This window comes from Halichoerus grypus, chromosome X (genome assembly GCF_964656455.1).
Source record: "Halichoerus grypus chromosome X, mHalGry1.hap1.1, whole genome shotgun sequence".
Lineage (NCBI taxonomy): Eukaryota > Metazoa > Chordata > Mammalia > Carnivora > Phocidae > Halichoerus > Halichoerus grypus.
In genome coordinates, this window is record NC_135727.1 from 26432728 (window position 1) to 26460639 (window position 27912).

General features: G+C 37.6%; 1 protein-coding gene across 3 annotated transcripts in view; it reads left to right on the forward strand.

Moving 5' to 3' along the window:
• The window catches only part of TENM1 (teneurin transmembrane protein 1), a 774784-nt gene that overhangs the window by 448350 nt on the left and 298522 nt on the right, over nucleotides 1-27912 (forward strand). For all 3 annotated transcript variants that reach the window (XM_078065077.1, XM_078065079.1, XM_078065078.1), the window contains one exon: nucleotides 27399-27637. In XM_078065077.1, coding sequence (XP_077921203.1) covers nucleotides 27399-27637 — 239 coding nt within the window. The remainder of the gene's footprint in view (nucleotides 1-27398; nucleotides 27638-27912) is intronic.

The following is a 27912-nucleotide window of genomic DNA, read 5'->3' on the forward strand; positions in this document are numbered from 1 at the left end:
CCCCACAGGCAGCCACCCCCCAAAGCATATGAAACGAAGCAATTATCTAAACTATCAATGTGTCCTCCGTGTAAAAGGCACTCGCCCCTTGTTTTAGGAAACTGCAACATTACAGGAAAATCCAAACACAATTGGAGGAACAGTGACAATTTGGATTTTATTGTAAGATTCTTTCAAAAAGTAAGTTGCCTTCAAACATTTTTAAAAAGGATTCACTTCATAGATCGGAGGTCCGTGTGTACTTTTAAAAACTCGACTCTGCCTCTAGGGTGCTGTTTGGTCTTTTGACAAAAAAGTTTGCCTCTATTTTCTGGCACTTCACATATTTAGGTTTCAAGGTTCACTCTTTAAATCTTCGTCATGGGATTAAAGTTACAGTTCTAGGTCTCCGGGTCATAATAGACTTTAGCACTAGAGGCGATTAAATGAGAAATTATTCATCATTTCTAGACACTCCCCCTTAAATTAAAAATTACAACTTCCTATTAACATAGACATTACCTAATAAAACATATGATTTTGTTATCTTTTAAATTCAAGGACTTCCCCTTGCCTTCTATACGCCTTATTTAGATCTACTACCAAAGCTTTTTCTGAACACATTTGTATGTAAACAATGGGTATAATATATCACTTGATAAGCAATGTGTGCTGTCAACTCTGATCAATTTCCATCCCAATATCTGGGAATTGGAATGGAAAGGGGAGGACTAATAAACCCACATTATAAGACTGCTTGTTTTTTTTTTCATAGCAGATTAAGTTATATGCCAGCCATGGCATCAGTGTATACGTCACCACCAACAAACTGAGAGCATTATGGCTCAAATCCAGGAAACTCTATATCATCCATCACTACTAGATTAAATAGATTCATAAACTGATATTTCTGTTATCTCCCAAGAGAAAATATAGCAGTCCGTTCTGATGGTGAAGATAACCCAATTAGAACTGTACAAGTGATAGTGTTGGTGTATTGTTTCTTTTTTTTTTTTTTTTAATGAAAGAGGGAGGTGAATGAGGTGAGAGAAGCAGAGAACAATGTGTATCTTTAAGGAGTTTTTGCGAATGTTGGTGATTTACTCACTCCTTTTTAAAATTTATTTACTCAAAAAAATTTATTTACTCACTCTTTTAATTCTTTTGTGGCGCTTGGTGATAGAGAGCTAAGGAAACAGTGGGGCAATCTGGTTATCTAGTGATCATGACAAGCAAAACACACTCCTTCCCTCTAAGAAGCCCAATAACAGGAAATCTGGAAGGAGGGTGGGGAATGGGGCTCAGGCAAAAGGAAAGAGAAAACTATTCTTATTTGAAGTGTACATCTAAGCGTGTTTGTACAAACTGCACCCACGGACCTTCTGTATCCATGCAAGGAATGTATTAATTGGTCTCAGCTTCATAAGACGCAGAGAAGAACATAAGTTTTCATGTGAGATTGTGCAGAGAGTACCTTTTTAGTACGTTTGGGAATATATTCAGTATCACAAAGATGAATTTTTTAAAAACCTAGAAACCCTATCAGCTTGATGAGCTAGGATTTCCCAAATATATATCCTTTGAAATGTTTGTTTCACATGTAGTCAGTAAAAGGTAACTCTGGGGGCGTCCTGGCACATCGTCATGAGCCTCAGCTTCCTCATCTGTAAAAGTGAATGTGGAAATGCCTGTCTCAATGTTGTACAGATGATCGAGCTAGTGTGGCAGAAAGTGCCTCGTACATTGCAAAGCGTTATACAACTCAAAGGTAATGCTGCTATAAAAAATAAAAATTAAAAAAAAAATACTATTATCCTTACTAAGTGGTCACCTGCCTCTGCTTAAATAGCTCCAAAATAGGTGATTGATTTATCCCGAAGGCATTCTATTCCATCTCAAGCAACTACCGGAGGATTCTTATTGAACCCAAATCTCTTACCTCTTAACTCTGCCCATTTCTCCCAGATCTGCTTCTGTGATCTCACAGAATAAATAAAATCCCTCACACACCTGACAGCCCTTCACTCTTCCTGATCCTGTTCTTCTTTGACCTGCATGTTTCCCCAGTTCCTTCCCCATTTCCTCACGTCAGCTGGTTTCAAATCCTCCATCCTGGTCTCTTTCTTTAGAACACAGTTCTAAACTGCTGACTGCACTGCTCTTGAAGTGTCTTAGCCAAGGCTGAATGCAGGTGGGGGTTTTTATTAGGCTCCCTGGTCGCAGGGAGCAGAGTTCATTCAGGTTGCCTCAAATAATTGAGAACATCTTTTCAAGATAAAGTAGTCCCCCCCCCCCTTATTGGCGGTTTTGCTTTCTGTAGTTTCAATTACCCACTGTCAACTGTAGTCTAGAAACAGATGATCGTCCTTCTGACTTATCGTCAGAAGGTCAGTAGTAGCCTGATGCTGTGTCACAAGGCCTAGGTCATTCCCCCACTTTATCTCATCAGATAGGCATTTTATCATCCCCCATCATCACAAGAAGAAGGGTGAGTACAGTAAGGTATCTTGAGAAAGAGACCACATTCACGTAACATTTATTATAATATATTGTTATAATTGTTCTATTTTACAATCAGTTATTGTTGTTAGTCTCATACTGTGCCTGATGTATAAATTAAACTTTATCATAGGGATGTATAGGAAAACATAGTATATATAGCGTTTAGTACTATTCCTGGTTTCAGGTATCCACTGGGGATTTTGGAATGTGTCCCCCTCAGATAAGGGGAGACAACTGTATTCTCTCAGTCAGGTAAGACCAGGCGGAGAGAAAGGGCCATATGATTAAAAAAAAAAAAAAACAAGCCTACAGCGTGGCCACCTATGGCTGCCCCTTGAGCAAGGGTTGGGAACAGAGCTGATGTACCTTAGATGGAACTCTCAGCAATCACCATGATTGACTTATTCCAAAATTTGTGCTATGGCTGACAATTGGTTGTCTCCTTTGTTCTTTTTTTTAAAGATTTTATTTATTTATTTATTTGTGAGAGAGAGAGAGAGCACAAGCAGGGAGGTGGGGGCAGAGGGAGAGGGACAAGCAGGCTCCCCAATGAACAGGGAGCCCAATGCAGGGCTCGATCCCTGGGATCATGACCTGAGTGGAAGGCAGATGCTTAACCAACTGAGCCACCCAGTCGCCCCTGTCTCCTTTGTTCTGACTAAATATTTCCGTTAATGCTGCCTACTCCAATACAAGCTTTTTTGGTGGCTACATAACACTACTGATATACATTGAGAACACTTAGTAACTGAACTCTTAAAACTTCTTAACAAGTTCTGAGGCTAAGCCACCTTTCTTTTATTCTAAAATTATATAGTTGGAGATTTTTTTAAAGATTTTAGTTATTTATTTGACAGAGAGAATGAGAGGGAGAGAGCAACAAGCTTGGTGAGGGGCAGAGGGAGAAGCAGGCTCTCCATTGAGCAGGGAGCCTGACACGGGGCTCGATCCCGGGACTCCAGGATCATGACCTGAGCCGAAGGCAGACGCTTAACTGACTGAGCCACCCAGGCGCCCCTATAGTTGGAGATTTTTAACTCTGTGTTTGGGATGGCGGCTACAGGTGGAAATATGTTTAGAGCCTTGATTTGGCTTAATTTGATTTTACCTTGTTAGCCTGTGGAAATGTAGTTGAATTCAAATTCTGCTATACAAAGTATTTGCATTGTATTGCTCCCATAACTGTGTCATCTGCACTTTTGTTAGGTATGCTCTCCTCATTTCCTTTTTTTATTATTATTTGTAAGTCATTAATAAAAATGCTATGTAGGATAAGATCAAGGTTGGAGCTCTGTGGCACGCCACTGGAATCCTTCCTGTGGGTTGACACTTGTCCATCAGGCAACATTCTTTTACTAGAATACCACCCACATTTCTCCATCTTGTTTACAGGCATATCATGAGAGACCTTGTCAAATGCCTTGCTGATACCCAGATACAGTATGCCTACATTTTTACTGATCTGTCAATCCAATAGCCATGTAAAAATAGGTGAAATGAGATTTGTTTAACATGACTGGTTCTTAGAGAATTTGTGCTGCCTTCTCATGGTTACTATCTTTTTTTAAAAGTGCTTACAAATCATCCTTTTAATAACATGTTCTGGAATTGTGCACTCAGTCAACATAATATCCCTTGATCTAGTCTAAGGATCCCATGGACTTCCTGTTCCTTTTAAAAACCAAAACCGGTATGCTGTCTCCAGTCCTCTGACACATATCATCACACCACGGTCCTGAAACTTTAACAACTATGAAATCTGTGAGACTTGTCACCACTCTGGGACAGAATTTTAATTCATTTAGAACAGTTGAGTGCCTTCTTATGAATGCTTTGACTATCTTAGGCTTCAATTTATGGTTACAGATGTTTACTTTACCCTTTTCGGTCTCTGATCCTTCTTTTCCACAATGAAAGTGAGTCATTGAGAAGGCCTCCCTGATCTCGGTTATCCAGTAGCATTGCATGAGTTGTACATCTATCCTATCCATGATCTTCTTGTTCTAAACCTATATCTAAAAAAAATTTATGTCGTCTTTAGCAGGTTTTTTTTTTCAAGTTTCAGGCTCATTTGGGGTATAAACCTTCTTGGCATTATTTTCATCACACCCTTTTAAATTTATTTATCCTTGATTTTCATCTCTTTCTTTTGTTCCATGTTCCTTAGAAATGTAAACTGAATGGAGAGCACCCAGTACAGGCATGCTGGTTTCAATAGGCAACAAACCTTTCCAACTCTTAATCCATCTCCTTGTTTTTTAAATGTCTCAGGGCATGGAATCACACCGTCTTCACTTTAGAGAACTGCTTTCCTAAAGTCTAAGATTTTGCTTCATAATGTACTTATGGACTCTAAGCTACAGTGGTTGTTTTCTCAAAAGGTTCCTATCATCTTAACTCACCAGTTTCTCTTTTCTAATCGGTGAGAGAAGCCAGTCTTATTTTCTCTACCTTCTCGGAAGTAGAGTTGCAACAAGGGAGGTTAAAGACCTTTCATATATTTGCCTTTAGTTAAATGATACATCTAGCAGATGTCTTTGGAGGTGAAATCACTCATGTTCGCTACACTTTACTCTTAGGACACTTTCGTGATCTATGTTGGAAATGAGCATCCATTTCTTCCACTTGGGCAAGTGGCTTATTGGAGATTCCCTGATCCACCATCTATTAGCTGTTTGAACTTAGGCATACTGTGTTAACACTGCCAAGCCTCAGTCTTCTCATCTGGAAGATAAGGATGATAGTAGCAACCTATTCATAAGGCTGTTGTGAGAATTAAAGGAGTTAATATCTGCAATGTATTTAGAGCAGCCAGGCACAGAGTAAGCACTTTGGTGAATGTTAAAATGATAATAACAACAGTAATACACAAGAAAGAACTCTACTTTTGTCCTTATTTTTGTCTTTATCTAATTAAAGATGTTTCTACCCTTATGTTCATGCTTTTCCCAGGTAAACACAACATCATTTCGCTTCCTCTCTTAGTATGCTTTTAAATAGAACATACTCTTTTGCCACTGTCTTCGTCCAATTGGGCTGCTGTAACAAAAACGCCATAGACTGGGTTTTTTAAACAGTAAGCATTTATTTCTCACAGTTCTGGAGGCTGGAAACTCTGAGATCAAGGCACTGGCAAATCTGGCATCTGGTGAGAGCCCACTTCCTAGTTCATAGACAACTATCTTCTCTGTGTCTTCACATGGCAGAAAAAGCAAGGGAGCTCCCTGGGGTTTTCCATTCATAAGGTCCCATTAGGGAGATCTCCACCCTTATGACCTAACCACCTCCTAAAGGCTCCACCTCCAAATACCAACACACTGGAGATTAGATTTCAACATGTGGGTCTTGGGGGGATACATTGAATTTCTAGCAACCACCAAATTCCAATCATTAGAATCATTCCCTCCCTTAGGTTGTGATGGCCCATGTCCATGAGGCTTTGTAAGACTGCCCCGTGATAAATCTTCAGAACAGCTTTCAGATTGTTACCTGCCTTGTGTCACATAGAAATAATTCCCCCACTACCCAGCATATTCAGAATTATGTCCTGCCCTGAGTCCTCCCTTACTCAGAGATGAGCCTTTCCAGCTCCACCTCTAAGCCCTTTCTTGGATTATATTTTTTTGTGGTGGGGTGAAAGGAGCGTCTTTTGCAACTGGGAAAGATGGACACATCGCCAAGATGGAGATGGAGAGTCTGGGTGATGATGTGCATAAGCGTATGTGCTCAATTACCGCTGGGCTAAGCTACTTCATATAGTTGTGAATTAGGACACATTACTTAACTTCCATGGGCCTCAATTCCCCATCTGTTCTGTGGAGAAAATGACAGATCATCCCTTGTGTGGTTGTTCTGAGAACTGCATAAGATAATCCCTGTAAAATGTCTGCTCAGAGCTGGGCACATAGAAAATGTACAATAAACAACATTTTCAATATAAGAGCGTGGCACTGACATGCTGGCAAAGAGAAGAATTCAGAGTCACGACAGTTCCAAGGTCAGAAGTAGCAAACCCTGGTCAGATTTTGAACCCAGGCTGTAGGGCCAGGGTCTTTACATTCAACCACTTTCTGTAGTAAAGAAGGCAAAGTGAAATAAATAACAATACGATAGTGCTTTATTAACTTTGAGTAATTCCAAGGTAGGAACACTTGGAGGTGGTAGATCTAACCCTCAGGAAGTGTTGAGGTAGGGAAATGGGAAAGTAGAAATTTTTCTGAGAAAATGGCCTGAAAGTAATTTACTACTACTAATAAATAAAATTAATAATAAAATCATGAGGCAGCAATAGGTGAAAAATGGAGGAAAAGGCATTCTGGAAAGAGTGTTTTACACTCAAAGGCATGCATGGTGACCAGTTATCCATTCAGTAATATTAGGCATTATCCTTTCTATTCTTCCCCTCCCTCTTCCTCCATTTGCCATTTATTTTTTTTGAAGATTTAATTAATTATTTGAAAGAGAGAGCGCTCATGTGCAAGTGGGAAGAGGGGCAGAGGAAGAGTACCTCAAGTAGACTCCCCACTGAGTGCAGAACCTAACTGCAGGGCTCCACCCCACAACCCTGAGATCATGACCTGAGCCAAAATCATGAGTCAGATGCTTAACTGACTGAGCCACCCAGGCACCCCCTCCATTTGCCATTTAAACCCTTTCTGGTTTGAGAACAAGTATATTCCTTTTAATACTAATAAGAGATAATCATTCTGGAACCAAAGTCCATACTTTTTAAGCTATGATCCAGAAATCAAAATTTCATTCTGAAACTCCTGCTGTTAAATTGCCATATTCTCCTTCCTTATCCAGAGACTCGTCCTTGGATGTACTTCAGTTTGCAGATCTTTTATTCTGATTCTTCTCCAGAAAGTCTCTCTTCCCCTGCCTGTGGGATGAGCCTCAATCCCAAAGCGGTTCTATACCTTTAGTGGTACAGTGTTGTGCCTTCTTCATGAAAGTTGGAAGAGTGATTAAGAGTGTTGATTGTAGAAACCAACAGATGTGGGTTTGAGTTTCAATTCTGCTCCTTATTACCTGTCTATATTTGGGCAAATTATTGCACCTTTCTGAACCTTAGTTTCCTGACCTTAAACCTGGGTTAATAACACTCATTTTCATAAGGTTGTGACAAGAATTATTTTAGACCTCACATGTGATTTACACTCATTTTAGTTTCCTCCCTCTTTCTGTTCTTCCTCTGCAGCATATTCCTCCTTTCTCTATTCCATTGGCACTGGCTTTTGTTCCATTCTAGCTTCTCAGAATCCCAACTTAACCACTTTCCTTTCTGTATTGCTCTCTCTATTCTGTCCACACATTCTGTATGTGAGTAGATTGCTCTGCCTTTAATACAAGGTTAAATGGAGTAGAACTCATTTCTATCAGGAACTCAAACATAACCCATTCCCCAGAGAAAACTGGGACAGTTCTCTTAGCTTCTTGACCTCTTCATCTGGATTTACTTTGAAATGGAATTATGGTCATTTTTGGAAAATTGTTTCCCTTATTTACTCTCTTCGCTGTCCCTCAATTCAAACTCCTAACTCAAAGTTTACTTGATACTCTTACTCATGGGGAATTTTTGGCCAAGTATTGGCTCTAGACCTTAACTTGAACCAGCCCTCAGAAATGATGATGGACATTAACCATGATCTATTCACCATAATGAGTCCTACTTAAAGATTTTGCTGTGATATTTAATACTATTGAGGACTTGGATTTGATATTAACATAACTGCTTCAACTCACAAAGACAAATCGGAATTGTGTGGGGGAGTCATGCCTGGCCAGAAGAAGGGGTAGCAAGTATTTTCATTGACTTTTAGCATATTCTGACAGATGGCTGTAGCTTGGTATGAGGCTAACTGCCCTTACTGACTTTAGGCCAATGTGAGAGTCAACAGGGTTATTTTGACAAAAGAAGAGCCAGGGCCATTGATGGAGGAGATGTTGGCAAAGAATGGAAAGAGAAATGAAATCTATATGACCCATGTTCGTGACCAGACTTCTAGAGCTGGTGTCTATCTTGGGGAAATAAGAAGAAATAAATACTCATTAGTAGTGATGGCAGTGATTTAAGTCTCTATGGAATAATACTCTTTAAATATTAACCCATAAGTGTAAATTCTCCAGTGGTAGTTATATTTCTTTGTTACATAGTACTGCTAAAATACACCTAACATTTATAAGTAGGATTTTTTCTTTAGTACATTTGCAATGGAAAAATAGATTTAGAGACATAATTTTTTTTCTTTCAATAATGACTAGAGAAAAAAAAAAAAGCTCAGAATGTACATATTCAGTGCTTAGATCCAACAATATCTCATGCTTTAATCCTTTAACAGCACTGGGGTTAGCAAAATCTATCTTCAGCCACAGATTTAAAGATTCTTTTTAAGACAGGAAAAGACTTCGTAGAACTAATCTATGCCCTGTAAATCCTGTTTACTACAGATGAGCAGGAATCAACCAAGCTTTTCAGCCTACACCAAATGATGGATGTGGAATATGTTGAGTTTACATGAAGGAGAATTCTGGAGCCTTAAAAATATATTTTACATATTGAGAGTAAAAATAGATCTACAATAGTCTACTGTGCTTAGGCAGTGAAGAGCAGTATTTTGGAGATTATCGTGATACAGTCTCTAATCACTTTGGTGGTTTTGATTTGACTATTTTTAGTTTCACTTTCAAAGTATAAGCCATAGGCAAACATAATGTGTTTCATTTTATAAGGAAAGGAAATTTCACCATAGGTGAGATTAAATCTGGTGTTAATATGGAGAAGATTTTTTTTTAGCAATTCAAATGTGAATCTAAACAGATGTTTTGGGGGAATTTTAAAAAATGAGTTGATTGGTGAAATATGTGAGTGTAGCAAACCAAAATTAAATTTTATTTTTTTAAAGATTTTATTTATTTATTTGAGAGAGAAAAAGGCAGAGGGAGAGGGAAAAGCAGTCTCCCCACTGAGCAGGGAGCCTGATACAGGGCTTGATCCCAGGACCCTAGGATCATGACCTGAGCCAAAGGCAGACACGCAACCAGCTGAGCCACCCAGGTGCCCCCAAAATTAAATTTTAGAGGAATCTCTGTACCAAACTTTTTGCCTCCCATCCATCATATATACTTACCTATCCTGGGTTGTATACTTAAAATAGAAATATCTGGTTTTGATCAAGAGAGAAACTAGTTCTTAACTTCATTGACTACAAAGTTACTTATCCAGTCAATCGTAATAAATATTTTCATTGCCATGTCAAGTTAATAGACACTTGTCTATTTTACTAGAAGTATGAAATGTACTTGAAGTAGCAAAGAATGATTTTCCTGTCAGTTATTCTCCTTATTTTCTACAGAGGTGTGTGTTTGTGTGTGTGTGTGTGTGTGTGTGCGTGTGTGTGTGTGTATCAAAGACATTCTACTAAACATCTCCCTTTGGGAGAATCCAGCTGGTTCTTTATTAATTCCACAACATAAAAATGTTTGTAGCTTTAAAAGCAAAAGATAAGATCAGGTTAAGTCTTGAGGTCTTTGAAATGTCTCTGTAAGAGTTGTGAAAGTGTGGTACTGACTATTCCATTTAAAGAACAAGAAAACTCAAAAAGATTTGCCCCCTTTGGCAAACAGATAAGCAAATAAACAGTAACATCTGCTTCTCCATTCTGTTAATCTTTTTTGGTGTGATATCTGAGGATATAAGAATGTGTATAATGTAAATATTTTAAATGAAAAACAGTTCAATATAAATACTATGATAAATTAATTCTAGCATAAATAAGTTTTTGCAAATTTTGACAAATATTTGTTGAGTGCCCACCATGGATCAGCCAGTGTCCTAGTTGCTGGGGCTACAACAGAGAACAAAACAGACAAAATCTCTGCCTTTATGGAGCTTACATTTTAGTGGGAGAGCCAGCCTTTATCCTCAAATTTAATTATATTGAGGCTAATAATATTGCAGGACTAGGGGTCTATAGATGTAGTATGGGAGAGGGAGGAGAGGAGTCAAAGATACCTCTTAGAAGCCTTTCTTTACCTGCCTTCACTTCCCCACAGCACCTTTCATAGAATTTTTCCCTTATCTGTGGGCCAGCATTCTGTGCATATGTCTATGAAGACCTTATTCCATTGTATATTTGCACTCTCCAAATATTTTATTTACTTGTCTTTATTCTCTGTTGCAACTTGAGTGAAAGACTATGTCTTCTTTTTTTGCTTTGATTCCTCAATGCTTAGCTCATATTGTTTAACAAAATTTTTGTAAGGTATATGGACAGACAGAGTAACTGAGCAGGGAATTACAGATGGAGTAGATTTCTGAAATCAGAAATAGTATTTGGTAGAAGCAGACAGTGAGTTTTGTTTGGGAAATATTGAAACATCCGTGTGGGACATCCGTATTGGAAATGCTCAATATCCAATAAATAGTTGAATATAAGGATCTGGGTCCCAGGAGAGAAAGAAAGAGAAAGTTTTTCTCCTATCACCTACCAAATGTTTGCTACGTGCTGAACATTGCATCAAGCCATTATCACATTTATTCTTAACTTATATTTTTTTAAAACTGAGGCTTAGAGAAGTTGAACAATATGTTGCAAGGGCAGCAGTTAGTATGTAACTGAGCTAGTTCACTCCTGTGTCTGTCTGATTCCAGAGCTCATGATTGACATGAATAATGGAGAGTTTCATAGGTAGACATAATAATTGAATTTCCATGACTGATGGAGGAAATACTGAAAAACCTAGACAGAGTTTAGTGCAAGAAGAAGACCATAAACCAAACCATCAGAACACTTACATCTTAGGAGTTCATGAAGGAAAACAAGCCAGCATAGGTGATTGAGGAGTAATCATGAGAGCGAAGACACAACAGAAAAATTTCAAGATCATCATCACGGTTTTCAAATGCTTCAAAGGAGTCAACTAGAATATGGATAAGAAGAAACCATTCATTCTGTCAACTACAGACTTGTTGACTTTGAAGCAGTCAATTTCAGTAGAGTGATGAGATTTAAGCTAGACTGAAGTGGGTTGGAAGAATTGGTAAGTGGTAAGAAAATGGAAGTGGAAGGTAAACTATTCTTCTGAAATAAAATAGTAGATTGAGAGGAAGCTGAATTAGAACAAAACTTTCATGTAAATTGGAAGGAGGAAAAGACAGAGGGGGGACTGCATTCAGTGTGGATGTAGACAGTAGTTACTAGGAGAGCAGCATAGTTGACAGAAAGAAACCAACAGACCAAGCTGGAGATCAAGTTTCCTTACTGGTAACAAATACGGAAACTTGCAGGAAAGGGCACATAATGCCGAAGACCACCTCATGACCCCGCACAGTGGTACAGGCTTCCCAGGTTGCCAGGTTTCAACAAGGGCATACAGCTGATGATGCCACCACCTCTGGGGAATCATAAATCCCTTAGTGGTAAGAAGTTTGCTTTTCCTATTCTTATACTAGAGCATGGCATTATACCCTTGCACCCTTATTTAAAATTGGCTCAAATATAAGTCTTATTTCCAAGGGCAAGCAGCTAAGATTGGCCAACCCAAGATTAGAATTTAGACTTCCTGTCTCCATCTGGCATACATGAAACACTAGGCAGTCCCCTGTTGCTGATGAAGATACTTAATAGTGATATATGTACACACAGGGCTTTCATTGACATTATAAAACCTAACTTATGATTATTTCCAATTCAACTATCAAAATATCAAGTATAACATAACAACACAGATATCATTGATTTTTTCCTTGTGTGGCATAATATTACCCTCCCAAGTAAATTGACTTTCTTCTGGAAGAAAATATTCACAATCTGCTATTTCCCCTACCTTTCGACTAAAATAACTGTTCTTCTTTAAAATCTATAAGTCTTATTCTTCCACACTTTGTCATTTACTATACTGAATAGTATTTTATGGTAACATGACTGGTTGCTTTTTAGTAGATGCACTTGCAACTAAATGCTTTTTCTTATTTGCTATCTTCAAAAGACTCAGATTTTAGACAATATGTATTGTATATATGTGTGTGTATGTCTGTGTGCAAATGTGGTCATATGTGCTTATGTATGTGTGTAGGTATAAGTTTCTGTTGTTCAGAGTCCTTTCACTGGTTATTTCATTTTAAACTCTAAACAACCCTGGGAAGGCAGGCATAACAGAAATAATGCCCAATTTAAAAATAAGGAAACTAAGTCGTGGGAAATTTTACTAATGTGTCCATGTGGCAGTTTAGAGCAAGAGTTGGAACTAGAATTCAAGTCTCCATGCAGCCAAGCCAGTATTCTTTGCACTCTAACAGTTTGTCTCTGGAATGTAAAGAACCCCAAGTTATCCCTTTTTGTCTTTCAGTGAATATTTATAGTTCAGCTAAATTTCCCCGCCTGGAGATGTAATCTACATTTTATTCTATTTATATTAAAATCTTGATGAGCCTAAATGCCCAGAAAACTGGGGGTTCTAGTTAATTGGATTTGGTAGATAGCTTAAGGTTAAATAGAACTTTTAAAAAATTGCCATTCTTGTTGAAAATCATTCTTAAATATGAATCTACTTTCCATTTTAATCCAAATGATCATAATTTAATCTATTATAATTGAAAATCTTACGTTAAGTCGGGGTTGTCATTCTGAACATGATTTTTTATTGTACAGCACTTTGGATGTAGAAAATATTGTAGAGTGAACAAAATGTCTCATGGTCCCATGATATCCTTTGTGAATTTTGGTTGGCCTCTCGTGAGTAGTTAAAAAAGCGCTGGATTTCGAATTGAAAATCTTGAGTCCAAGTCCAATTCTGCCACTAAATAGTTGTGTGACCTTGATAATGTCTCTTTCTTCCTCTCCAACCTCATTTTGCACAACAGTCAGGTGAGGGAATAAAGCTAAATGGTATTTGATGTCCTTTCGGCCTTTACTTTCTCTGTTTTTCCGTAGCTTGCCTTCTTGTCATTTGCTCCTCCACTGAAAGAATCCTGCTCAGGTTAGCTTTCCAGTTAGTTGGATTCTAATGAATTGCAAGATTACAGATTCTAGGTGAGGTCCCCTAACAAGTCAGATAAATTGAAGTTAAGCAGTCAGGATTCCTTCAAAAATTCCAGTAGCCAAGAGGAAATGAGGAAGACACTGCACATCCCTGTCTGTCAGGGGGTAATGGTAATGGCAGACAAACATAGTTAGGAAACCAATCATAGGCCAGTACAAGACTAGTCTGTGAACATGTTTTACTCGATACACATAGGTGCTCAATAAAAGTTTATTAAATACATGAATTTAAGAACAAAACCCTTTATAGAGACAGGATTCAGGATGTAACACCTTATAAAGAAGTCTACCTTGCCTTGTGTCATATTGTGAAGCCCCCGATGTTTCAGTATTTTCTTTCAAATTGTCATTATCTGTCTAATTAAGAAATAAATACAACTTTATTTTATGTTTCTTATTCAAAGATAAAAATACAACCTGGATTGGGTTTAAGTTCCAAACAGCCATTTCTATACTCCATCCTGTGAATCCATGATGATATTTTTTTCTGAGTACTGACAATGATGCAGAGAGAAAATAAGTTTAGATTCAATATTATATTTGCCAAATAGAGATGTATATTTAGAGGTCAGAGGAGTGAAATCATTATACTCTTGAAGTTGACCTGACCTTGTTTATCTCCTTGTGCTGTCCCTGAATAATTAAAGCAAACCAATGGTTTTCTTCTTTGCACTCTTGAATCCACGCTGCAGGGAACAAGGGAAAGAATATTTCCCTGGAAGGAAGGCCTGTTTTCCACAGATTCTCCTGTGTTCAAGTGGAATTATAGTTTCTGAGCTTTAGAGCATGGTAGAAAGCTAAATTTGACTGTTTCTTAGGTGACCTAACCTGAGGGGGGTTAATGTTGTTTCAATCGCTATGATTATTGTATATTCTGCATGTTTTAATCAATATTTCAGGGTTTGGATTTATGCCTTGTGACAGTTCTTGAGAGGTACAATTTGAACAGCAATTTTAAAAATTGAAAGTAGAAAATGTTTTCTATTTTCCATATCTTACAAAGATTTCCTTGTTTGGTCAGCAGGAGTAAAAGTTGGAGGTAATTTTGAGTGAGTTGTATGTGCTCTCTGGCCCCAAGGTTCAGGGTATTTGTTTGGATAATAGACCAATCCCAAGTGCACATAGCCTCAAGGGAGGAACAGCTGTGAGCTTGGGAGGATGATATGATCATGAGTGACTGGCAAGAAAATCTTTTTTCTGAGAGTCTTATAAAGAATGACAGATTCCCTCCCATAGGGATGCTGAATACTTCAAAACTGCATGCTCCAATCAGAAGAATAGTTTTAGACCGTTTCTCAACCTCACTGTGGCATTTCAGGCTGTATGATTCTTTGTTGTGGGAGCTGTCCCATGCATAATAGAATGTTTAGCAGCATCCCTAGCCTCTTACCCACTAGATGCCAGGAGCACCCTCCCCCTAATCGTGACAACCAAACACGTCCCCAGACAATGCCAAATGTCCCTTGTGGGCCAATTCATCCCCAACTGAGAAACGCCATTTTAGACTAATGGTGAGGCAAAATCTTTTGTTTCCTTCCTGCTCACTTTACTCAAGATTCTAGCAGTTTCTTTTGTTCCCTTCCCATCTTCCCTCTTCATATTCCTTTCTTCCGAAGGCTTTGTTCGTGGGTTTAGATAATTCTCGGGTTTGTAGTATAATTTGTGTTGGAAACCACTGCTATAAGCTGAATGTTTGGATCTCCCTAAAATGCGTATATTGAAAACCAAGATGATGGTATTAGGTGGGGCCTCTGGGAGGTGATTAGGTCCTGAGGGCAGAGCCCTCATGAATGGGGTTAGTGCCCTCATGAAAGAGACCTCTGATTGCTTCCTAGCCCCTCCCGCCCACCTGATGCCCACAGCAGACTGGGGAACAATCTGTAACCCAGAAAAGGCCCTTTACCAGAATCCTACCGTGCTGGCACCCTGATCTTGGACTTCCAGCTTCCAGAACTGTAAGAAATATATTTCTGTTGTTTATAAACATAAACCAACTGAAGTTGATGGTATTTTGTTATAGCAGCTCTAATGGACTAAAACAACCGCTAAACTTAAATCCATTTAGCTCGAAGATCTCCCCACCCCCATCAATTGGTTTCCTTTTCATATAGTGGTAACTCCTTATATAATTTTATCTCCAATTAACTTGTCATATCCTGCATTTCTATGTGAAAGTCTTAAGCAAGAGGAATGTATTTTTGACACATTGAATGTGTATCAGTTTGTATATATACTAAATTGGTCTGTTTCCTGGGAATGCAAAAAGCTGGGAAAAAAGCAGCATATCACTGCCGACTATTTGGATCAGATCTAGACAAGGGAGCCCCAGGTGACCTCCAAAGCCACTAACAAATGATCCTCTACCCTAGCATATATAGCCATATCTATCTATCTATCTATCTATCTATCATCTATTTATCAAATTTCCTTTCTTGTTCTATTCCTTTTTCTTCTGCACTCTTCATTCTCCCTTTGTTCACTCTTTGTTCTCTCTCTCCTGAGTTTACTTTAGATCTACACTACTCTTGGGCATTTCGTAGTTCTTCTGATATTGTTCTGTGCTGAAAAGCTTACAGGGCCACAGGAGCCTGAAAGAAAATGGCACATTTGGGAAACCACACATGAGAGGAGGGCCAGAGCTTAGGGGGTATTGGAGACAATGGCAGTAGTGAGGTGGGGAGGCCTGTGGAGATCAGATCATGCAGGACCTTATAAAGTAGTACACCTTCATTCCCAAAATAGGAAAAACACAAAAAAGAAAAGTAACTACAAATTCCACTACCCAAAGATAGTTACTGTTAAGATTTCCATGCTTTCTTCTAGATCAGATCTCTGTAGAGTAGGAATTTAGAGTTGGAGTTGTTTTTGTTTTTGTGTGGGAGGGCACATCACCCAGCTGTGCTTGTGCTGTATATATGATTTCTGTTTTTTTCCCTCATGAGACATGGAAAATTGTTCATTGCCTTAGAAATTATTTGGTTAATGGAAACAGAAATGCTTTAAAACTAAATCAAGTAAAGAGGAGGTTTTTAAAAATGATACAGGATAATCTCCCAGGGAAACAAAAGGACAATGAGTCCAGCCATGCCTAAAGAGAGGTGGAACTCTCTTCATTGTTCTTTTGCTTTCTGGAGCCACATGATGTCTCATTACTGTTTCTTTCTGTACATATTCTCTCTTCTCAGGCTTCATTTTAGATGGGATTTGTTTATCTGTTCCCCTGTCATGTTGTAACTCCAGCTCTGGCTCAACATGACTTGCGTCTTAACTTCCTTAGATGACTGGGTTTCTGTGTCCAGATTTCTGAGAGAGGGAGAGGGAGAGAATACGATTGTCTCCAAGGTTGGCTATACAATTCTGTTGCAGTTAACTCTGGCTGCAAGCAATGTGGAGCGGGATTGGGACAGTCATGGATAAGTGTGCTCTGTCCGGACTCTGCTGAGAGCCAATGATCAGCCTAATATGCTTATGTGGTTGAAAATTCTTAATATGACATCATAATATTCCATGGAATGAATGTACTAGGCTCCTTCCATATTTGAGTCTGGTCTGTCAGTGGATGAGTAAGGAGACTGAGGATCCTTGGGTGGGAAAGTTCTAGGTGAAAAGACTGGAAGTATCAGACATCACCTTTGCTCACACTTCGCATGAGCCAGAACTCACATGACCATACCTAATGGAAATTGTTACTGGGAAATGTAGTCCGTGTGCCGAGGAAATAAGGAGAACATGGATGCTGGTGAAGAACAGACAGCTTCTGCCTCAGGCCACTTCTTTGATTTTGAGGTTGATATTTCACAAGACAGCCTTGCCTTTTGTCAGTCTGTCCCTCAGAAAAATGTTAGACTGGATAGGTTAGATGACTGATTTGAGTGGCATTTCTTACTTTATGGCATTATAAAGCATTTTTGCCTTCAATGTACATGTATGAGTAAGACTTACAAACCATTGAAAGCTAATGTAAGGCAAATGTTGATCAACACTCTTCAAAATGTGCATTAGAATGATAATCTGTATTTTCAACCTGAAGAGCTTAGTGGGAAATGCTTATGTTCTCTCCTTATTGTACTCCTTTGAAATACTCTTTCTTTAAAATCAGGTGTCCTTGCTAATAGATTACAATTCAATTAAAACAAATCATACAGAAACGTATGCCATGTCGACTGGCTCATAAAATAAATGAGGAAAATGCATATCTATAGAAAATGAAGATGAATAAAAAAGTAATCAAGGCATAGAATACTCTGCCCACTACCGACTTCTCTAAAAAGAAAAATAAATAAATAAGCCAAGTAACCAGTGAAACCAATTCTATAAAACCAGCAGGTTGCTCTGATAAGTAAAATTGGGAATAGACTTTGAGTTTTTGTAAAGAGAAATATAATTTAAATTTTTCCCAAAATCAAGAATTTTTTTTTAAATCCTAGGAAATTTGGGGTCTGGTTTAATTTAAAACATGTACCCATAAATTCTGCCTTGGTCACATGTCTATTCCCATTTAAAATGGTCCCTGTTGGGAGATGAACTACTGAGAACTCTGGGGTGACATTCCACTAATCCTTCATGAAAATGATGTATACAATCATAAGAAGATTGAAAATCTCACCCACCAATAGCTTTTTAAGTTTTTTCGAGTTTGAAGAGAGATTACAGCTTTCACAGCATACCTTAGGAACTAGATTACAGCTTTCACAGCATACCTTAGGAACTAAATTACTATTAAGTATAAAGAAAATAAAAAATTGGTAAGCTTACTTATCTGGGTAAATAATTTTTATGTATTGGCCTGAGCCTTTTCATACAGGAACATTTACATTAATAGATAATATTAATTTGATATTTACCCCTCAACTGGTGTAGGGTTTTTTAATAAAAATTTTTTAAATTAAAGTTACATCTACAGAGCATGGATCTAACTTGGAAAATGAGAATGAGAGTGTGTCTTGAAAGGGCATTATTATAAAGTAGAGGATGATTATTTATTTTAATTTATTTTGGGGTCTACTAAAGCAACTTGATCAAACAGAATATGTAATATTTTCTTTCTCCAGCCTTTATATATCTATGTCAGAACACCTAGCTCCAACTTACTTCTAAATATCCTGTTACGGAAATGTTTAATTTATATAGGAAAGTCCAATACACTATTACATAAAAGATATTCTAAAAAGGGAGACATGACAATTAGCTCACTGTGTACCCTCCTGATATCATTTTGTCATTTCTGTAATTTTAAGACTTGAAACAAATATTTCCATAAAAACATCTTCAGTGGAATACTAAACTTATATATATTCACTTTGAGAAGAAAATGCCAAATGATCATGTGAATTAAGATTTTGTTACATTAGTGATTAACATTATGAGTGATTAACATTATGAGTGATACCAGTGATGTCATGAGTTAATATGTGCACAGTGATTAAGTAAATGGGTTTTATTGTTCATGCATGAATTTAAAAATATTTATTGAGCACCTGCTGTTCGTTAGGCACCATTCTAGATGCAGAGGATACAGCAGTAAATAAGACAGACATTCCTACTCTCATGTAGCTTACATCTAGTAATCAACAAAACTGAAGTAGATTCCCACCTCTGTCACTTACCAGCTGTGTGACCTTGGGAAATTTATTTAACTTTAATAGCTGATTCTCAGCCTCCTAAGCTGTAAAATATGCATAATATCACCTTCCTTTATAGGGTTATTGTGAGGATTCAGTGAGAAAGAAGCACAAAGTATTTTAGCGGAGTGCCTAACACATAGATGTGGTTTAGTGTATGGTCGTTGCTGTTGCCATTATTATTAGCAGCAATTATTTTTAATTATTAGTATTTTTTATTAACAATAATTCTTTCACTACCTAAATGTCTTACAAAAAGAGATGAAATATGAATCAACTATTTCTTTGATTTGTTCCTTTTAGATTATGTGAAAACAAAATGAAAGCTTATAGTTGTCCCTTTACATTCAATAAACCAGGAGATATTTGCTCACAAGTGAAACTTATTTTAGGGTTCCCAAGCCTCATTCATTTTGCACAGTGAATCAAGAGCCTTTTAGAAGAAGCAAAAGCGTCGTTATATTCATTGAGTACCTTTGAAGTATGAGACAACATACGTAGAAATTAAGACTTAGTCCCTGCTCTTAAGGAATATACAATACAGGCAGGATGGATATTCTGATTAAAAGAAGAGTGGGAATAATAGCCACAAAAAGATTTTTAAAAAAAGAAACTCTCCTGTTAGCTACTAACTACCTCACTTGCAAAATTACAATATCAGTCCAGACCATAAAGCATTGCCATTCAAGGATAAACTGTAGAACTAATGCTTAAACCTAGAAAAATTAAGGCTTAGATAGGTATCCTGAAACTCTTTAAAAAGAAAAAAAATCTTAAAAATTATAAACAACATGGAGAGGGTATAGATTTTTTTTTATAAACACTCAGTATGTAATGTTTGGAGGGGATATATGGGCAGGGGTGGCTTAAAATTTGGAAGAAAGAACCTTTGAGCAAATAAAATTAAATCCTCCCTTATGTAACTGTTAGGAGAGAAATACAATTTGTTACCCCAGGAGGTTGTCCAAGCTGGTAATTCCATTGAGGTTCAAGAAGAGTTTGGATAAATACTCTTTGGGGGAGTATTTATCCTAAAAAGGAGCATCAGGAATGGGCTACAAAAGACAAACTAGAGATGTTGAGGTTGATAATCTTGACTAGTAGCCACACTTTTCTGCAAAGTAACACTAGGTGTTCTTGTCAGAGAAGAAAATGGGGCTGACCCAGCATGCCATGTTTTAAATTTTTTCTCATGTTTAGGAGGCATAAGAACAAATACCTATGAATAGACATTTCTCCAACGATGATATAAAAATATCCAACAAGCCTATGAAAAGATACTTAGCATCACCAGTCATCAGAGGAATGCAAACCAAAACCACAATGAGATGTCACTTCACACCCATTAGGATGGCTACCATCAAAAAAAAAAAAAAAAAAAAAAGAAAGTAACAGGTGTTAGCAAAGATGTAGAGAAAATGGAGCCCCTGTGCACTATTAGTGGGATTGTAAAATGGTGCAACCACTATGGAAAATGATATGGAGATCCCTCAAAAAATTACAAATAGAGGTGTTGTATGATCCAACAATCCCACTTTTGGGCATATACTCAAAAGAATTGAAAAAGGATCTAAGGACATGTTTGCACACCCATGTTCATAGCAGCATTATTCACAATAGCAAGAAGTGGAAGCAGGCCAAATGTGCATGGATAGATGAACGAGTAAAGAAAATGTGGTATATACATGTAATAGAATATTATTCAGCCTTGAAAAGGAAGGATATCCTGTCCTTTGCTACACATGAGGTACCCTCAGGACATTATGCTAAGCAAAATAAACTACAAAAAGACAAATACTGTATGATTCCACATATATGAAGTATTTAAACTAGTCCAATTCATAAAAAGAGAAAGCAAAGTGGTGGTTCCCAGGGGCTGAGGGAAGGGGAAAAAGGAAATTGTTTAATGGGTATAGAGTTTCATATTTGCAAGATAAAAATTTCTGGAGATCTGTTTCACAACAGTGTGAATAAATGCTACTGAACTGTACCCTTAAAAATAGGATGGGGGCATCTTGTTGGCTCAGTCGGTAGAGCATGCAACTCTTGATCTCAAGGTCGTGTGTTCAAGCCCCACGGTGGGGGTGGAGCCCACTTAAAATACAAAATAAAAATAAATAGGATGGTAAGTTTTATATTTTGTAGTTTTTTATCACAATAAAAATGCATTTAATATTTTTTTTAAATGAATAAATGTCTAAATGCCACAATTCTATCTGAATGTGATTTGGCCATAATACCTTGACTCAAGGCTTTTTCATTGCAGTCTTCTGTTTTATTTTATTTTCTTAAATCACCCTCAGCTGTGAACTGGAAATAAGTTGAATTCCTTCTTCTGGTTATAAAAATGAGTCAAATGCTTATAGCTAAGGGAATACAGGTTTAGATATTCATCTCATAAGCATGTTTAGAAGATGTAAAAGAAAAACTTCATCGGTTATTTATGCATCTGTTGTTAGAAAGCTGTAGATTTCTGTCTATTTCCTATAGAATTTTAAGTGCCACATTAAATCACATTATTTAGTGCTAACAGATACCCTCAGAATTATGTAGCATGAGGGGTTTGAAAAGAGAGAGTACATTTTCCCCTTTTTTATAGATGATTTTAAAATCCTTACAGGAGCATTTATTATATTCCCACTTACCACCACTGGGTCTCATCAGTCTTGAAGATATTTTTTTTTCAATTTCCTTATATGCCCATTTCCTTTTGGCAGTATCTTGCTTTTCCTTTTTAAATTTGAACTTGAATATTAAAACAGATGCAAAGGAGAGTACTACTTACACATAAACTCTTGAACTGCATTTTTATCATTTGCTCTGTGCAAAAAACCCAATTGTATGAAATTGATAGCAACATTTTAGTATATCCTCAGGTCCCCAGGGAAAAGCAATGTGCTTAGACAGATGATCTGATTTTATGAGCACATAGCTGAAGTCTAGCACTGTGCATTTGTCTTTATGCTCCTACTTTTTTCAGGAACTATGAAAACACATTTAGGCAGTAGTTTCACTTTCCAACAATGGACTGTAAAGCCTTTGACAATACATAGCATTTGCAGTGCTGTTTTTCATGATCCACATCAAAGTATAGATCACTTGAGCATAGAATCTTAATCTCAGCTTGTTAATAAGAAAACAGGAACCTTAGTATATGAACTCATTTTATTATCTACCCTCACTGAGGACTGTGATTTGGATTCCACTCAAATATGAATTAGTTTAAATGTTGCTCTGCTGCGACTGCTGAATTTATTCATTATGCTGTAATATTTTACTTATGAAACTGCATTTGGAAATCCTTTAGTGTATATCACGATGAAATTACAGTGCTCAGGGATATTGATTATTGCTTGTAATTGCCATCATAATAGCCAACAATTCTCTGTCTTTCTTTGTCTTTCTTCTCCCCCTTAATGATATACCAAACCAAATCAATATCCAACATATGGGGCCACTTACATTGTCTCGAAAATCCGATTGTTCTCCTTCATAAATACGCAAAGGATCAAAGATTTTATCTCCAATCACTGGGCAAAAAGCACCCCATACTGCTGGGTTTCCCTTTTATCCCACAGGAACATACCAGGGTGTCCCTGTGCAGGACTGGTTATACCTAAGTGACATTTTGTCACGTCCAGAGTAACCGCCAGGTGGTGGTAAGGAGATGGGGAGGCTGCTCCACTCTGCTGTCCGTAAAGCGCTATATGTCTTGCTCACTAGTAAATTAGATAGCTAGGGGGGGAAACATAGGCTGGGAGCGCTAACCAGATGGTAAAGAAGAAATTCACCTCCTTATAAATGGAAGAGACCGTTTCAGGGACTAAAGAGGAAGTACCTGGGTGGCTCAGTCGGTTAAGCGTCTGCCTTTGGCTCAGATCATGATACCAGGATCCCGGGATCAAGCCCCACGTCAGGCTCCCTGCTCAGTGGAGAGCCTGCTTCTCCCTCTCCCCCCTGCTTGTGTTCTCTCACTATCTCTCTCTCTCTCTCTCTCTCTCAAATAAATAAATAAATAAATAAATAAATAAATAAATAAATAGGAAGTACAATTAAATGGAAGAAGCATAATGCTGCGAGTCACTTTTTTGGTATATTTATCCTTATTTCTGCTATACACTCTTTCTCCATTCTGAGGATATGTTAGGTACTTTTAGAAGCAGCAATAACTCCCTTACCTTCTTAACAACTGAAGAGTAGCTTCATTGTAATGCTTCCCCATTCATCCAAAATAGTTAAGATGGTCTTTAAAACTTACTATAAGAACATGTGACATTCAGAAGAATAGACAAGTATTATGTAGTACTGTTTGAAGGGATTATATTTGTTTAGCCTGGATCAGTTAACCCAGGAGCTTAGAACCTGGTGGTAGTTCGGTGAAGACTGGTTGGCAGGTCGCCTAGGGCAGAGGAAATACATTCTTTTGGAAGTCCCTGATTCCAAGTTCATTTATACCATTAAGTACCTATGTTACTTTTAGGTAGTCCATTTCATTTTCTGGGCCTCAGTTTCCCTAACTGCAAAATCAGAGTGTTGGGCTATTAGATGATTACTGAGATCTCTTCTTCCAACTCTGTGATTCTTTAGCCATCGTTTTCATGTTTGTCATTTTTCCCAAGGGAAACAGGGTAAATGTGGCTCAGTTCAGTATTACCCACGTGCTTCTTCTGTGCCCTAGCAGGTCTGCATTCATGTTTTTTTTTAAAGATTTTATTTATCTATTTGACAGAGAGAGCGAGAGAGCACAAGCAGGGAGAACAGTAGAGGGAGAGGGAGAAGCAGGCTCCCCACCAAGCAGGGAGCCCGATGTGGGGCTCGATCCCAGGACCCTGAGATCATGACCTGAGCCGAAGGCAGACGCTTAACCATCTGAGCCACCCAGGCGCCCTGCATTCATATTTTAATGTATCCACGACCTGCCTCATCCTAGCAGAGTGCACTGTAATGTTGTGGTTTAGAGCAATGGCTCTGGAGCCAGCCTGCTTGTGTTTGAAACTCAGCTTCACCAGTTACTAGCTGTGGGGACCACAGACAACTTGACCTCTCTGTGCATTGGTTTTCTCATCTGTAAATGGAGATATTTATTTTAATGGGGTTGTTGTGAAGATTAAATGATATAATAGTTTATTAATTACTTAGAACAATGCCCAGCACAAGTGAGCACTTATCATTATTATGATAACTACTATTATCACCACTTTATTCCTGCTAAAAACCTCTTGTGGTCTCTGTTTCATCATCTGTAAGATTAGAATAATAGTTTAAACCTCACAGATGTATGAGGATCAAAATATTGTACATAAAGTGCCTGGTGCCTAGACTTTATAGGTGCTCAATAAATCATGTTCACATAAACAGAACCAACTCTGCATATGGTTGGTGTTAAACAGTGCATTTTTTCCATTCACCCCACCTCCCTTCTTTTTGATACTTGTTACAAAGGTAATACAAGCTCAAGGCAGAAAACTTCAAAAAAATACCCAAAGGTAACACAAGTTACTATTTTTACATGAGCATATATATTTTTTTATTTTAAAAATTGTATCTTGGGGCACCCGGGTGGTTCAGTTGGTTAAGCATCTGCCTTTGGCTCAGGTCATGATCCCAGGGTCCTGGGATCGAGTCCCGCATCGGGCTCTCTGCTCAGCGGGGAGTCTGCTTCTCCCTTTCCGTCTGTGCGTGCGCTCTCACTCTTTCAAATAAATAAATGAAATCTTTAAAAAAAATTGTATCCTATTGCCAATACTGTTTTGAAGCCTACCTTTCTTCACTTGGTGATATCTTTAAACACTTCCTAGTGAATAGATCTTCTTTTACAGTACAATTTGTAATGGTTGTATAGTATTCTACTATGTGTTTGTAAAATAATTTACTTAACCAAGTACCTATTATTGAGCACTTGGGTGTTTATTTTGTGCTATTACAAGTAACACTGCAATGAACGACTTGTTATATACATTGTCAGACACATAATTTCCTAAGGATAAATTCCTGTAAGCGTAATTATTCGGCAAAGAATACGCATATTTAAAGTCTTCTAATACTAATGACAAGTCGCCCTCCAGAAAGGCTTGTGAATGTGTACTACTCTCAACAATCCTGCCCTTTAAATAACCTTTGCCCTCATGATACTAATGCAAAATTCTCTAATGTGGAGATTTTTCATTAAATGGCAGATTAAACAGTTGTTTCTTCCTCTAAACATCTATGCTTTTGTTCTTTAAAAGTGGAAGTTGGAAATCAGACTTAAAATAGTCTTAACGATTTATAAATTTGGTCATATGTGACAAGGTGATTTTGGCTTTCTATTTAGTGGAGGGGTTCATGTTGTAGTACATTAAAATGTAGCACCAGAATGTGTTCTACTTAGCAGTGCATTTTACTGCTCCAGGCAGCACAGGGAGAGGTTAAGATTAAGGATTTTGGAGCCAGAGTGACCTGGATTCCTATTCTGGCTCTGTCATTCATGTACTAGGAAGATGTAGGCAAGTTTTTTTAAAGCTCTTTAGGCCTCCATTTCCTTAAATGCACAATGAGGATAATAATATAGCCTATTTCATATTAGCAAAGACTAGCTGAGATTATGTGTTTAACACAATGCATGGCACATAGCACTCAGTAAGTGTAAATTATATGCACCAAAACATACTTTAATGTATTTGTTTTTGGTAGCTCCTTCCATGTCCATAAATCAGTACTGTTTATGAAATATCCATATTGCAGTAGTCATGAGCAGTCAGTAATCATCCTATAGTAATTCAGACATGACAGCAGCATGAAGTTCTAGAACAGGCAAAACTAATGCATGGTAGAAAAAATGCTAAATAGTGGTCACCTGGGGGAAGCAGAGTAGGGATTTACTTAGAAAGGCAGGAGGAAACTTCCTGGGGTGATGGGAATGTTCTGTATCTTGATAGGGTTTATGTTGCACAGATGATTGCATTTGTCAAATCTCAGCAAATGTATACTTAAAATTTGTGCATTTCATCATGTATAATTTTTTTATTGAAACATACATATAACATTATGTAAATTTCAAGTGTACAGCATGTTGATTTGATACATTTATATATTGCAACATGATTGCCATTGTAGCATTAGTTAACACCTTTATGATGTCACATAATTATCATTTCTTCTTTGTGGTGGGAATAATTAAAATCTCTATTAACAAGCTTGATGATGATAATACAATACAGTTGTCTATAATGACTGTACTGTACATTAGATCTTCAGGACTTACTTCTCTACTAGTTGCAAGTTTATACCCTTAAACATCTTTCCTATTCTCTGACCTCGCAGCCCCTGGTTACCACCTTTCTGTTCTCTGTTTTTATGGGTTCATGGATGGACCTTGAGGGCATTATGCTAAGTGAGATAAGTCAGAAAGAGAAAGACAAATACAGTATGATACCACTTATATGTGAAATCTAAGAGTTCAACTCGTCATGTATAAAGTTTACGTTTAAAAATATTGAACTCTAGATAATATGCAAGTTAAAAGGGAAGGGAAGTATACTGATGTATGCAATTTACTTTGAAACGCTTGAAAACTAAGATGGACTGATGGATGAAGACAGGAATGGAGAGATGGATAAATATGTGATAAAGTTAATATAGTCGTATGTTAACTGTAGCATCTACTTGGTAAGTATGTGTGTTTGCATAAAATCCTTTCAACTTGGCTGTATGTTTGACAATTTTTATAATAGAATATTGCTTGAAAATATGTCTGTGAAAGCTAATCTCTAAGTAAATATACTGGTTTCTAGACCATTCAGATTTCAAAAATGCCTGATGATACTTCTCGTTTGTTCTTGAATCAACTCTTGAGTATCATATTTAATGAAAAGGAGCAGGATAACGAATAACATCAAATGTGAATGTCAACACTCGAGAGTCTGAGAAATTCACTAGCCAGCAAGTCAGGGAACAGAGGATCTCTTTCTGCCTCCTAAAGGTCTAAATGAGAAAACAAAAGGAGACCACCAAAGGCAATTCGGAATTAAATCTTAGGTATATGAAAATTTTGAGACTCTGCCAGTTTTCCTGAGCTTTGTCAAAGTGTGATTGTTGGAAATGAGTGGAGTTTGTGTTTTTGTAACAATTGGCTTTTTTTTTTATTTAAATTCAATTAGCCAACATATAGTACATCATTAGTTTCAGATGTAGTATTCAAGAGTCCATCAGTTGCGTATAACACCCAGTGCTGGCTTTGGTTTTTACAGCTCTACTGTTTGTTTCCTTTTTGCAGGCATTTCCTGTTTAAACATGGGTCTGGTTCCTCGGCTATCTTCAGTGCGGCCAGTCAGAACTACCCACTGACGTCCAATACCGTGTACTCGCCCCCTCCCAGGCCACTTCCTCGAAGCACCTTTTCCAGACCTGCCTTTACCTTTAACAAACCTTACAGGTGCTGCAACTGGAAGTGCACGGCCTTGAGCGCCACTGCAATCACGGTGACTTTGGCCTTGTTGCTAGCCTATGTGATTGGTAAGCCCTTTTTTCCATGCCTGTTTTCTTCTTAATCAAAGTCTTTTCAACAATTCTATTTTTTTATTTTATTATGTTATGTTAGTCACCATACAATACATCATTAGTTTTTGATGTGGTGTTGTTTTGCTTGTGGTGGAGGTTGGGGGAGGGGAAGATTCTCTCTTAACTCTGGGACCTAAAATTTGAACCAAGGCTTAGTATTATAAATAACAAATGGATTTCTAATGAAGGTTTTTTTGGGGGTTTTTTTTTGCACTTCCTACCCTTAAATA